The 14,288-nt window shown below is 62.7% G+C and overlaps 1 protein-coding gene across 1 annotated transcript in view; it reads left to right on the plus strand.

The window, feature by feature from the left end:
* LOC125913746 (uncharacterized) overlaps nt 1-13,910 on the plus strand; it is a 17,774-nt gene extending 3,864 nt beyond the window's left edge. Inside the window, exons 3-6 of the mRNA XM_049618931.1 lie at nt 7,189-7,390; nt 9,959-10,343; nt 10,476-10,712; nt 13,125-13,910. Of these exons, the coding sequence (XP_049474888.1) occupies nt 7,189-7,390; nt 9,959-10,343; nt 10,476-10,625 (737 nt within the window). The 3' untranslated portion in view covers nt 10,626-10,712; nt 13,125-13,910. The remainder of the gene's footprint in view (nt 1-7,188; nt 7,391-9,958; nt 10,344-10,475; nt 10,713-13,124) is intronic.
* Nucleotides 13,911-14,288: the final 378 nt, after the last annotated feature.

Below are 14,288 nucleotides of genomic sequence, written 5' to 3' on the forward strand. Positions count from 1 at the left end.
CATCCATCCATCCATCCACTCATCCATCCTTCCATCCATCCTTCCATCCATCCACTCATCCATCCATCCATCCACTCATCCATCTATCCATCCTTCCATCCATCCACCATCCATCTATCTATCCACCCATCCATCCACCTACCCACCCACCCATCCACTCATCCATCCATCTATCCATCCTTCCATCCATCCATCCATCCATCCACCACTCACCTATCCCCACCCATCTATCCATCCAACCTCCTGTTCAATTATCCCTCCCATCCCCCTCTCTTCTCTTGGTAGCTGAAGTGAGCATACTCACTTGTCTTTATCTACCTCCTTCCTTGCTGACCTCTGGGTTTCAGCTGAGCCTATGGGGCCCCTACAGCCAACAGCACAGCAATCATGAGCCCTGCCTACTGTTGTCCCCTTCCAGCCAGTTGGGTCAGGAATAACATCGTTAGGTGACTCTTCTCTCAGCCTCCCATGAGCCTGACTCACTAAACTGGCCTGGATGGGCAGACCGGGCTCACTGCAGCCAACGTGACAGCAACAAGTCAGTATTCAGGGGGCAGAAGGAAGGAATTGGTGTTGAGCTGACATCCTCTTGGGAGTTCAGCGACACAGCCCTTGGCAGAGCTTTCCACCGTTCAGGGTGGCGCTGTGGAGACACTGCTGGGCGGGAAAGGTGAGGCAGGCCTATTTGGGGGGAGAGACGGTCTGAGGCCAGACCACCCGTCTCTTGCTTTTTGTCCCCCACCCTCATGGAACGCTGGTCCCCAGCACCTACAAAATGTGTTTTCTAAATACATTTGTTGGAGAAAATTTGGCAAACATAAGAAAAAGCATTATAAAGCTGATAAGAAGTAGACCCGACCCGGTCGTGATAAGCACTGCTGATACCTTGGCGTGTTCCTTAGGGTTTTAGATTTCAAACTACAACAGGGACGTGCTGTACGTGCATCCCATCCCTCCCCCACCTGACCCTCGCCCCGCCCCACTTCACGCACCACCTCCTGCCAGGCGCTGTGACAGGTGCCTGGTCATTTTCAAAGTGACGGCTGGCCTTTGTCACATAGGTGAGAGCGTCAGGGTGCAGGGCCCTTCCCTGCGCCCCTCCCCCTGAATTCTCATATACTGTTCAATATCTGCCTAAATCATCGCCTCGTGGGGGTGGCCTGTGGCCAGCAGTCAGGTGGCCTGCCATGCATTCTGCACCTGCGGTCAAATGCGCTGTGGTGGGCTGGCCTGTGGCGTCCCCAAGCGCTCAGGCCGCTGACGGTGTGGAGGCAGAGGGAAACTTCCCGGGGACACGTGGCTCTGTGGCCCGGCGGGAGTGGGGGCCCAGCCCCGGCGGGTGATGAACTTCACCCCGGTACATGCTGGTGAGAAGTGGACCCCTCATCGCGGCGGGTATGGCTGGAGACCCGAGGCAGCTCTGGGGGACCCAGGTTCCCGATCCATCAAGACAGAGGCCTTCCGTGCAGCAGCTCCAGGGCTCCGTGCCTGGTCCGCCTGACCACAGGGCAGGCAGGAGAGGATGATCTCTCCTTGTGGCGGGTGGTGGCCACCGGACCGCTAACCACCGTAACCTGAGCCCACATCTCAGGGGCATCAGGCCCCGTGTGGGTGGGCACAGCTCCAGGCCTGCCCCAAGACCCAGCCGTTGCCATCGGGGGGCCGTCCTGGGCAACTCAGGCGCCATAACAGAACAGCACAGACAGAGCAGCTTTAACAACAGACGTCCGTGTCTCGAGCCTCCGGGGGCTGGACGTCCGAGAGCGGGGGTGCCGGCGGGGCCTGGTCCCGGTGAGGCCCTGCTTCCTGGCCTGGCCTGCGGACTCCCACCTTCCCTCTGGGTCCTCGCAGGGCGGAGCGAGGGCTGGGGTCTCTCCTTCTCCTTGGACGGGCACTAATCCCACTGTGGGGCCCACCCTCGTGACCTCATCTGACACTAACCACCTCCCAAAGGCCCCCTCCCGACACTATCACACCAGGGCTTTAGCGTAGGAATCTGGTGGGAGAAAACAGACATTCAGCCCATCCCCGGCGCTGTCCCATCCTCCCCTCTGTGGCAGGAACCCGCAGCGTGACCGGCCCCACCCAACTGCGGGGCAGGTGGAAGACGATCTAGGCCGGGACGCAGAGGAGAAGGGGGAGAGCCCAGATGTGCTGAGCTGCCAGGCGCCTCTGCGTGGAAGGCAGGAAAGCAGAGGGGGGAGGGGCAGAGGGGAGGCCAGCCGGCGGTGGGAGGGGGGGGGTGCCGGGCCAGGGCTTCACCTGCCTCCAGGGGAACAAGAGACAGGCTTGTGAACCACCGTTCTCCCCACCCCTAGACCCGGAAACCTTGGGGTCCCACCGTCTCGTCTCCCCTTCACGGGACGATGCCTGCGTGGGGTGGGAGGCCGTGGGGCCATGGCCATCCTGCACCCCGTCGGAGGCTGGCGAGGCTCCAGCCCCAGCAGGACGGAGCAGAGGTGAACAGACTGGACGCGGCCCGCCCTTCCCTCCGCGCGCACCATCCCGTCCTTCCCACCGGTACGCATCGTGAGTTTCTGTTTTCAAGGGGCTGCAGAGCTCGGGCTCCGCCTTCCGAGAGGCTGCTCAGCGACTGGCTGCCCACTTCACCCGATTCTTCTGACCGTGTAGCTCTCTTCAGGGTTTGCACTGAGTGAGTTTTCCGCTGTCGAGGTTTAAACGATCACACGGCCGGAGTGGGATGTCCTGTACGTCCGTCTTCGTAAGCTTGGTGTGTACATTAGGGGTCTGATTCGGGGGCCCCACGGCCGAAGGGACACACACTTATGCCGGGGGCAGAGGCTGCCAGGATCTGAGCCCCTGTTTTTGGAGGAAGAGGGACCTACCGCTCCAAGAGTCCCTTCCTCTCCGGGTGTCATGGAGCCTCCCGGGGGAAGGGTAGAACAGGGGGGTTGGAACCACCTGTGACCTGGGGCTGCTGTGACGGAGCCCGCGGCCAGGGCAGCTTGACCACAGACATGCAGCCAGGCGGCCCTAGAGGCCACACGCCCCCTGCAGGCCCCCGGGGAAGGACCCTCCAGGCCTGTCTCCGGGCTCCTGATGGCTCCTGGCATCAGCAGAACCCCAATCCTCCTGTGGCATTCACCCCGTGCACGGGTCTGTGGCCAGTTTCCCCTCTGTATAAGAACGTCGGTCATATTGGATTAGGGCCACCCTGGTGGCCTCATCTTAATCGTATCACCTGCCAAGGTAAGGCCACCTGCACAGGTCTGGGGGTCAGGACTTCAGCCTAAGAATGTGGGGGACACAACTCAGCCCATACCCTGCACCTGCCCAGCGAGAACAGAGTGTGTTGATGAGCAGGGACCAGGTGAGGAGGCGGGAGCCCAGCGAGCACCTCGGGGGAGGGGAGGCCGCACACGACCCAGATAGGGGCTGTGGGGCCACCTAGCCCCGCCCAATGAGTTAACGCGACACTTGGCCGCTGAAAACAGCTGTCAGTTCTTATCTCGAGGTCTCTGTGGGCCTGGAATCCGGGCTCCGCTCACCTGGGTGCCGGAGGCCGGGGCCGCGGTCTCATCTGAAGGGTCCACGGGGAGGCCGGGGTGGGGGGTCTGCTTCCAAGTTCACACACGTGCCTGTGGGCAGGCCTCCGTCCCTTGCCGCGTGAGGCGTCTCGCCCAGGTCGGGAGCCACAGCCCTTTTATACCTGATCCCGGGAAGGACGGCCAGTCATTTGTGCCTCCTTCTGTTGTTCCGAGGGCCATCTGCCGGCCCAGAGCATGGGGAGCCGCGCACGTGAAGGGGCGCGCGCCCGGAGGTAGGAGTCTCAGGGGCGACCTTGGAGGCTGTCCACATCCACCAGAGCGTTGGTCACCCAAGCGTGGCCTCTCTGGCCTCTGTTTCCTCAGCGGCAGCAGGGCGCCGCGGGGCCCCTGACAGATGAGTTGGGGGCTCTCCGCTGGCCTCGTGCACTTAAACCGCTGCTGCTGCCCGTTCTGATGGCTTCAACGTGTCGCGTCCCTGGCCTGAGCCGTCCTCTCCCCAGGCACCCAGGGGAGCCATCTCGGCCTCCCTCGCCCCCGGGTCTCGGTGCCGACAGTCACCCTGCCTGCCGCAGACCCATGGCGGGTCCGGCGGGAGCACCTTAGTGTGGCCCTCAAAAAAGAGGGTCTCCCGCCCCCTGCTGGCACCCGGCGGAAGTGTCAGCAAATCGGGGTGGCTGGGGTGTCCCTGGAACAAAAGGAAGCTTGTTAGTTTCAGGCGAGACAGGACAGGGCGGGGGGGGGGGGCGGGGATCGGAGGGGAGGGAAAAAAAATCAATGTTTGCTAAACAGGGGGGAAAAATCATCGTGCCTCAGTGGGGAAAGGCTTATTTTCAAGTGTATTAAAGTGATTACCCAGAGGAAAGCCAGGGCGAATGACCGAGCGGCGAGTCCCCCGTTTTCCCAAAGAGCTTCCGACGAGCAGAGCGTGCTCGCCCTCCCTGCAGCCGGACACGGCCAAGCCTCCGGTTTTAAATAGTTTATAACATCTCCGAGGCCGCGTCTAAGTGAGGGCGGTCCCTGGAGATGCTCGGCAGACCCGTACGTTTAGCCAGTGATAAATAACCAGGAAAGCACAAGGCCCGGAAGGATCCCAGCTTTAATTCAAATAATTTAAAATCTAATGTTGAAAGAGCTCTTTGCATTCATGTGGTGTTCGCGGTTCCAGCTGGAGAAAGAAAAGGCTTTGTGTGCGGGGTGGGGGCAGGGTGGCGGGTTGTGAGCCCGAGGTACGGGGACTAACCTTTTTACCATGTGCCGCTCGCAGCCAGCTCGCCGGTATTTTTCATACCGTAAGTGGCAGACGTCGTTTCTGAAAGCCAGACGTGGGGGAAAGAAGATTTATCATCTCCGCGGAGTTTCTATTCCAGGTGAAAGGATTTTTGTCCACGGCGAGTCTGCCGAGGGGAGCCGAGGGTGCTGCCCCCTCCCCGCGGACGCTCGCCCCTCCGACAGCTCAGGGGGGACCCGCTCGCACAAGAGCTGTGCACTCGGCGGCCCGGTCCCCATCACGGTGGCGGACGGGGCAGGATGACGGTCCGACCGCAGGCCCGGCACGCCCAAGGCGCCTCCGAGGAGGGAGAGTCCGCGGTCAGCCGCAGACCAGGAAAGCGGCCGGGGCCGCCAGGAGCTGGGGACAGCCTGGGGTGGGGGCGACGCGGGCCGCAGGGATCGAGTTCGGGTTTGAAGGCTTTGCAGAGCTGTGTGCCGTGAGCTGACGGTGTCTCCCAAAGAGTCACGGCCACCTGAAACCTCAGAATCTGGCCTTATCTGGAAATGCAGTTAGATGAGATGAGGTCCTCTTGGATGAGAACGGGCTCCAAATCCAGCGGCGGGTGTGCTCGGGAGAAAGGGCGGACGCACCAGCCCAGACCCTCCCTTGGGGCCCCCGGAGGGGCCAGCCCTGCCCGCACCTGGCGCCCAGGGAGGGGACGCGTTTCTGTCGTCGTAAGGCCTGCACCTGCGTCTCGTAGGAAGACAGCGGAGGGAGGTTCTGGGAACGGCTGTCCGACGTGTGCGCCGTGTGGCTGCCACGTGCACCCTTCTTCTCGATGTGACGGTGACGAACGGTGTCACCCTTCCGGCCCCTCCCCTCCTTGAGTCTGCTTTGAGGTGGCACCTGGCGCTCTGATCCCCGAGACACTGTCCGGGGACGCGAAACAGCCCCCAACTCACCTTTCGAAAATGATCCATTTCCCCCTTTCCTGACCGTCGCCTTTTCTATTAAACGGCATCCGTGGGACCTTCACTTGGAGGGCTCCAAAGAGGAGCATCTGTCCCCGGCGTGGCTGGCGGAGGCCGGGGAGCATCTTCCAGGAGGAGCAGAGCCCAGAGCAGCACTCGGTGGGGGGAGGCCGCCCCCCCGACCTGGGTCTCGGCACCGGGCCCTCCCTGTCGTCCCCCAGCCACGTCCCGTGCACGTCTCCTCTGTGCCGCGAGGCGCTGTCCGATTCTGGGCGACTGGGAGCAGATCTAGGATGCTAGGGGGTGGGGGCAAGATTTCTCGAGAAACAAACACCGTCCGTCTTTTAGGAGTGGCACATTCCATGACATTCCGTGGCACTCTGGGGAAGCGTCCCTGGGCAGAGCGGGGAGGTGGGGGGGGGTCTGAGGTCTGCGCGGCCACTGTGGGCGGGTTGGGGGACCCGAGCCCGGCTCCCGGAGCCCGGAGCCACCACGGGTTTCCCGACCTGCCGCACAGGAAACCGCAGCTGTGGGCCTCAGTCCCGCGCCCCTGCTCCGCCCACGGCTCCCTCCCACTGACAGCCGCCCCCCTGCTCAGGCCGGGGGCAGCCAGGTCGGTGGCATCAGCCCCCGGCACAGACCCGCTGCCCTGGGTGGGAGAAGCAGCAGCCGGAAGGATCTAGAAAACGTGCAAGTCACTTGGTCGTAACCCCGGTACCACCGTCTACACTTCTCCTTCGGGCTGAATAAAATCCGCGTGCAGACTGCTCAGTCCCGATCCTCCCCTCCGGCCCCCCCCCCCGGCTTCTCTCCAGCTCCTCGGGCTTCAGGGGCTCGTCTCTCTGCCTGGAGAGGTTTTCCTCCGAATTCCCAGATGCCAGCAGCCTCTAAACCTGAGAGATCCGTGCGGTAACCCAGACACCTGGGACCACAGACGTTGGCGTCGGTTAGAATAAGACGCTCGGGGCCCCTGGCACGTGTGGCTGGCAGCTGCCAGACCGGACGCACAGGTGCGGGCCTGCCCACCAGGGCCTTGAGTTCCAGCGGTCAGGACTGGAACCGTGTTCAGAGCCACAGCGGAAGGAGTCTCTGCCTCCCACACTCGTCCTTGCAAGTTCTGACCGCCTCTAGCTAGTCTCTGACCATGATCGGGTCTGTCTGTCTCTCCCACCAGAGCTCGAGTTCCAGGAGGGGCTCTGTGAGCCCAGTGTCCCTGAACCTGCCAGCCCGGCACCTGCCCCAACGACAGCCGTCGGGACGGACAGACGAATGAATGAATGAATGGACGGATGAGAACAAGGTGCTTTGGGCGGCCCCTGGCCCTTCCCGGAGACCCAGTGTCCACCCCCTGAAGAGGAAGCAGCTCCCTCAAGGGCAGGATCTGGGGATCCCACGACAGGAGGGAAGGAATCACAGACGAGCTGGGCAATCCAAGGGCTCCGTCCTGCGGGCTCCCATGCGAGCAGTGACCTGTCTCTCTTTCTTCTCTTCCCTTGAGGGCGTCCGCCGAGGGCAGGTGTCGAGCAGCTGGCCGGGCTCCCATCGCCCGCTGGACACGACGCGGGAAGGCCGGCCCGCTCTGGGCGCCCAGCCCCCGGGACGCTTCTCCGCGTCCTGAGTCTGCGCCATCAGCTGCCCGCAGACCCGAGACCCGGGCCGGCGGGAACGTCCACGCTGTCCACGCGCCATCTGTCCCCGTGGTAAGAAAGACGCCAAGGGCCACGGGAGAGCGGGTCGGTGCCTCTGCCTGGAAGGGACACGTGTCACCTCCGCTCGCGTTTCACGGGTGTCGTGGCCTCGCTCACCCGCGAGGGCTCCTGACGCGTCTCGTCGGTCGGGGGGCGTGCGCGCGTCTTCCAGAGTCTTCCCCGGCCGCGCACGTGTGGGGCTGCCAGGAGACGGGCCCACGCTGAACATTGTCCGCGTTTATCTGAAACACGGCTGGGGCAGGCTGTCCCGTGTGTGCAGTCTCAGAGCCGCAGAGCCGGGCCTCCCTGGCCTCGTGTCCTAAGCTCCACGGAGCCGGGTGTGCGGATGGTTGGGGTTTTCCATTCAGGAGCCTTAAACACGGACAAACGTCTTGCTCGAAGGCAGGAGAGAGGAGCCCTGTCCCTCGGGCCAGGAGGAAGGAGACACACGAGGAAGGGAACGTGAGCCAGGGAGCTCTGGCCTCCGGGCATCTGTGCCACAGACACGCCCGGAGCCTTCCAGAAGGGAATTCAACCTAAGAATAGAAACCGGCCCCTTTCTCCGCGGGCCCCGCCGGTCCGCCCAGACTCCCAAGAGAGGGGCGCCGGGACTTGGCCGGGCGGAGACTTGAAACACCCACCCTGCACCTCACGAGAGCCGGGGGTAACCGTTACCTGCCCTCGGGTCTTGTCACCAAGCTCCCAAGATGTCCACAAGATCGGTTAGCCAGAAGCGACCAAAGCCAGGAAAGGGAGCTTGACACACGTCAGGAGCTGCAGACGGGATCTGTCTCGCGGGCGGGGCAGAGAGATGGGCCCCATTGGCTCAACAGGGGAGGGCCAAGTGCACAGTGGCTTCCCTGCCTGTCCCCTCCTGCCGCCGAACCTCTGAGGACATCACATGAATGGTTTAGTGCGGACGAGACCAGGGTCCCCACCTTGTCCCAAGTGCCCCTGCACCCTGTCCAGTCGCCGCCCACCCTCTGTGACGGCTGCCATCCCCCCCTCCACTGTGTACCTGCCATCGGCCCCCTAGGCAGGGCTGGGCACGCTGGGGACGGTCGGGAGGCGGTGGGGTGGGGCAGAGGCCAGTTAACAAACACGAGTCCAGATGGTGTCAGGGGGCAGATACGCCGTGAGGAAAATAACACATAATGTGAAACACGGTCAGGACAGAATGGGCTGGGGGACAAGTTAAACCAGGTGGTCAGGGGTGTCCCCCTTGAGCTGAGACCCCAAAGCCAAGGCCAAGAGCACAAGGGAGACCTGGAAACAGGGCATTCCAGCATGGCAAGGGAGCGGCATGGGGCGGGCAAAGGCCCTGGGGCAGGAATCGTGTCACCCTCCCTGGCTCTTTGCCTGTCATAGCACTGGCTCTCTGGTTTAGGGTATTTCCTGACCAGCCCTGACCTGGTATATTAAAGAGGCCCCTGCGGGGGGAGGCATCCCCACCAGTCCGGCCAGAGAGGCAGCCACGTGTGGTGTCCAGGCCCCGGGGTCAGGGCCACGCTGGGTTTGCGGCAGCTGGGAGCTCGTACTGTGGACCAAGCCCCAGGGCTCAGGCGCCCTGGCCTCCGGCCCCTCTCTGCTCCCTGGGAATGCAGCCACAGCCGGGTCCTCCCCCAGGACGTGGCCACAAGGCCTGGGCCGCTGGGGACGGACGCTCCCAGGAAGAGCTGAAATCCCGACGGGCAGGCCCCGAGGGGCCCCATCTGTGCTGGCTGTTGGCCCGCACCTTTGCCGAGTGCTCCCCACGCCCTGGCTGGGGCCCCCCACACCTTGGGCAGGGTTTGCGAACCTGCCGAGGGTCCGTCCGGCCTGCTCAGAGCCGGCAGAGGTGAGCAGTGGGCAACGGACCCCCTCACGCACGCACCTTTGCCTGGGGCGTCCTCGGCTCTTTGGGGTCCAGTCCTAGAGGTGGGATTCGGGGGGTCCGCTAGGGGCTGCTGGAACAGAACACACCCGGGACCCGAGGCTTCAAGGACAGACATCTCCTTCTCGCTGATCTGGAGGCTGGACGCCCATGATCAAGGCGCCAGCACGTTCCGTTTCCGTGAGCTCCCCTCCTGGCAGGCGGCTGCCCTCTTGCTCACGGGTCGAGGAGGTGGGGGGGGGGGGGGGGGGAGAAGGGGGGGAGAGCTCAGTCTTCTCCTGCTCCCCCGGGGGGCTCACCCCGTGACCTCATCTCACCCGAATGACCCCCCCCCCAAGGTGCTGCCTCCTACCGCCACCCCGTGGGGGTTCGGGGCTTTAGCCTAGGAACCGCGGCACCAGCCGCAAGGGGACCGGGCCCTCCAGGCACAGGTGGAAGCAGGGAGGGAGCCCCCACCCCCCGATGGGCCGAGCTTTGTGTGGGGAGAAGCGGCCCCAGGAGCAGACGGGCTGATTCGCGGACAGTGGGCCGCGGCGGGGGGAGCTGCTCAGGGACAGGGTGCGCTGGGCACGGGGCGCGCGCACGGGCCTCTGAGGGTGGGCACACAGGCCCCCGTCGGCACGCGCGGGGAGCTTCCGCTGTGCGAGGGCACCAGCAGCCGAGGGCGCGGGGTGCCTGGACCGGCTCCCCACCACCTCCTCCCCCAGCTTCCTCCGAGTTCGAGCGACGGACGCGGGGATCAAGCGCCAGGGGGCACCGCTGGGCTGCACGTGGGCGCCATCGTCTGGACCCGTCCGATACCCGTCTCGGTATCGGAGACTGACCCTGGGCCCTGCCGCGACACCACCCCGCAAAGATACCAACCGGCCGCTCGGCGGCCCTTGTCCCGTGGAACCGTTTCCGGGCTGGGAAGGCCGGCTCTCCACCTGGGGCCTGGCGTGCGCTCCGGGCGCGGGCTTGCTCTTCCTGCTTTTCCAGCACCGCACCCGGGATCCCCGAACGACGGGCCCCTATAGATGCGGCGCAGACACGGCGTTTTGTGAATGCGGAGCCGCTCCTCTGCTCGCGGTCTCCTCCCAGAGCCAGCCACAGGTGGGTGGCGCTGTGGCCGCGTTAGTAGCATCCACGGATTCGGGAAGCGGGCGGGCACACAGGTGGTCCCACCCATCCCGAGTGACTGACTGTGAGCCCCCCACCCCCCCACCTTTGGCCGTGTGGGTTCAGACGTTCTGGTGCCCAGAGGACGCGTGTCACCGAGGTCACGCTAGGAAGAACCCTCATGAGTTTCGGACGGTCCTGCCTGGTCGCTCTCGCCGGACTGTGCCAGGAGACCCCCAGGCGCGAAAGGCTGACTCTGGCGGCGGCCGAGCCTGAGGAGTCTGGTGTCTGGGATGCCAGGGACTGGGACACGCCCGCATGTGCACCTGCTGTGCTCGAGTGCCCGGCTGTAGCTGTGAACGGGTAAGCTTGGGGTTGACGGCCTGAAAAGGCGTAGGACCCAGGCTGTCAGGTCAGCTGGACCAGGAGGAGTCCCGGCCCCGGGGCAGGCAAGACAGAGGACGGGGCGCGGCGAGTGCTTGTCACGGTCCTGAGGGGCCCGTGGGGCTGTGGTCGATGGCACTGCTCCCTTTCCGGAAGATTCCGCAGGGATGGAGGTCGCAGACTCACCGGGACCCGTGCCTGGGCAAGGTGCGCTTCCTGAGACAAGAGCGCGTGGGTGCTGCTGGGGCCACTCGGACCCCCCGCTGGACCAGAGGCTCCGTCTGCCCGGTGCGCCAGTGTCGATGGGCAGGACTCGCCCCGCCCTGGAAGTCAGCTGTCCCCTGGGGAGGCTCACGGCCATCTCTGCCTTCTCTGAGGCCCCAGGGCCCGGCCCCGGCCCTTCCCCTCCCCCCGCAGGCTTTCACCGACCAGTGCTGCCTGAGAACGCACACGCCGTGCGCCCCGCGGCTGGGACACCCAGGGAGCAAGGGAGACCCTAGGGGGCCGGGAGGTCCGAGTGACACAGACCCCGAGTGGTCCCTGGGGACAAGAGCGCTGAGGAGGAGGCCGAGATCCGGTTCCACCCCCTGGGGCCTCATCCTTCGCCAGCCTTCCTAACGGTCACTGTGGCAGAAACAGGGCCCCAGAAACCCCAGTGCCTGCAGCCCGGTCCCAGACACTCTGTTGCTTTCTAAATTTAGAGCTTATAAAAACCACTGAATGGCTGGAAAGCAGGGAAAAAAGAAAAGTAGAATTGTGTGCCCATATATGTATATACGTTCAAGTGCCAGGGGTGAGGGAGACGTGGTATTTATATCCCGATGACTGGGATGTCCCCACACACTTCTTCTAAGGAAACATCCACCGTCTGAACGACCCACCACCGTTCTCCCTTGGTCCTCACACCTCTCCCTCTGGATTTGGACCCTATCACCCCACTGGGCGTCCTTGGCCAGCCCTCCCATTGTCCCCACCCCCAGCTCGGAAAGTCCTCTTATACAAACGGGGTGGCTGCTGGGAGTGCCAGCTTTGTCCTGGGTCCTCCCAGGATGTGCCCTCTGTGCCCGCTGGGGATGCGTCCTCTGTGCCCGCTGGGGACATGCCCTCTGTGCCCACTGGGGACGCGTCCTCTGTGTCCTCTCGGGACGTGCCCTCTCTGCCTGCTGGGGACATGCCTTCTGTGCCCTCTGGGGACACATCCTCTGTGTCCTCTGGGGACACGCCCTCTGTCCCTCTGGGGACACATCCTCTGTGCCTGCTGGGGACATGCCCTCTGTGCCCACTGGGGATGCGTCCTCTGTGTCCTCTGGGGACGTGTCTTCTGTGTCCTCTGGGGACGCGTCCTCTGTGCCTGCTGGGGATGTGCCCTCTGTCCCGCTGGGGACGTGCCCACTGTCCCTCTGGGGACGCGCCCTCTGTGCCCGCTGGGGACGCGTCCTCTGTGCCTGCTGGGGCTACTCAGCTGACGGGGACACATCAACAGCACACGCTCACCCCTCGTACTCCGGAGGCCAGGAGTCCAGAGTGGGGCACCGGCAGATTCAGAACCCAGTGGGGATCGTCTTCCGGATTCATAGACCGGATTCATAGACGGATTCATAGATCCGTCTTCCAGATTCATGTGTTCTCCTGTGTCCTCACGTGCAAGAAGGGACAAGAGAGCTCTCTGGGGTCTTGCACAAGGGCACCAGCCCCATCGTGGGCCCCCCCCTTCAGACACGGTCAGCTCCCCAAGGCCCCCCCTCCTAACACCCTCACCTCGGGGTGACACATTAGCTGTCTCTGAACGCTGAGGGGGTGCTCCTGAGGCCCCCAAATAGTCCTGAAGCCTCCAAGGTCCTGCTTCAGCAAAGGCAGGCCCCTGTCTGGTGGGCAGAGGCCCTGGGACTCCAGGAACCCTTGGCTGTCCACACACCCCAGAAACCTCATCCCTGTCTCACTAATCACCTCTGGAGGGGACCACGTGAAGACTCCCGAACCCAGGTCAGACTCTCACCTGTCCGCATGCTGGGGAACCACACGCACTGTCCCTGTCACGGCTTAGCGCTCCCTGCCTGGCAGGTGTGTGTGTGTGTGTGTGTGTGTGTGTGTGTGTGTGTTTGCGTGAGTGTTAAAGAGAGAGAGAGCTCTCCTGTCCAGGAAGATTCCAGTCGAGATAACCCGAGAACCCTCCTATTTACGAACTAGCTTAGAATGGCCAGGTAAAATATGACACACATCTCTTAAAGAGAGCTGAGCTTGCAAAAGAGTAATGGAATTTTCCAGGGGCCCAAAAGTGAACAACATGACCCAAACCAGTAATCGAGGTTAGCTAATGCCGCGGCTGCCTGGGGGCTGGCTCCCAGATGCGGAATGTGATGTAAACGGGCTTGAAATGTGTTTCCACGACAGGGCACGAGGCCCCGCGACACCAAGGGAGCAGGCGGGGGAAACGGCTTCTGCACGAAGCCACCTCAGCGAACGGAGCAAACCGACAAAATCCGCCCGCCCGCACATGGATGTCACAAGCAGGCTCGTCGTCGGTCGTTACCTGGACTGAGAGAAAGTTTGAAAGCCCTGCCCGAGAAGAAGCATTTTCAGAATGATGCTCCTCCACAAAAGCAAGGGGGCCACTCACGAAAATCATCAACATCAGCTTTTTAAAGTTCTAGAAATTCCCCCTAAGGCCTCGGCAATTGGGAGCGCGTTTGTTCATATACCGGTTGAATCCGGATGAGAATAGGGCGTCTGTGGCCTTTTCGCTCACCATCCACCCCCCCCCCCCGGGCACTGTTACAGTCTGAACACCAGCACGTGGGCTGTGAGAGACCAGCCTACAGACCAGGGGGACGTGTGAGTGCGTTCCCGAGGAGCCAAAGGCCACGTGTGTGTGCAGGGACTTGTGCCCAGCAAGGACCTGGGTGGGCGGGGGGTGGGGGGCGAATCTCTCACCTCCGGCTGACCTTGAGACTCGGCACGAGCAGGAACTGAAGGTGAACTCAGAACCACCCTGCTGGGGCACTGATGTCCTTCTCAGTAAAGTCCGGAGCGCTTATTGGCTCAAGGTATTTAAGGACATCTTCTCCCAAACATAAGCTGACCTGCTCAGCAACCAAGCAGAAGTTTCTGTGGCCACCATGACAAGGACAATTGACTTCTAATTTATAGAATGAGTTCAGGAAAGTCACTAAATAAAGAGAAGCAGCAGCCAATCTCTGGGGAAAAGGGAATCTGATTTCCAGACTTGCCATGTTATATTACCTAAAATGTTGATCTGCCTTTTTTTTAAGTTTATTTATTTATTTTGAGAGAGAGAGAGAGGGAGAGAGAGCACAAGTAGGGGAGGGGCAGAGAGAGAGGGAGAGAGAGAGTCCCAAGCAGGCTCCGCTCTGTGAGCCCAGAGCCCAATGTGGGGCTTGATCTCACAAACTGTGAGATCATGACCTGAGCTGGAATCAAGAGTGGGACGCTTCACCGAGCCACCCAGGCACCCCTAAATTGTTGACCTTTCAACAAAAATTTGCCACGTGCGCACACACACACACACACACACACACACACATACACAATAGGACA

The sequence above is a fragment of the Panthera uncia genome, assembly GCF_023721935.1.
Source record: "Panthera uncia isolate 11264 chromosome C1 unlocalized genomic scaffold, Puncia_PCG_1.0 HiC_scaffold_4, whole genome shotgun sequence".
NCBI classification, from domain to species: Eukaryota; Metazoa; Chordata; class Mammalia; order Carnivora; family Felidae; genus Panthera; species Panthera uncia.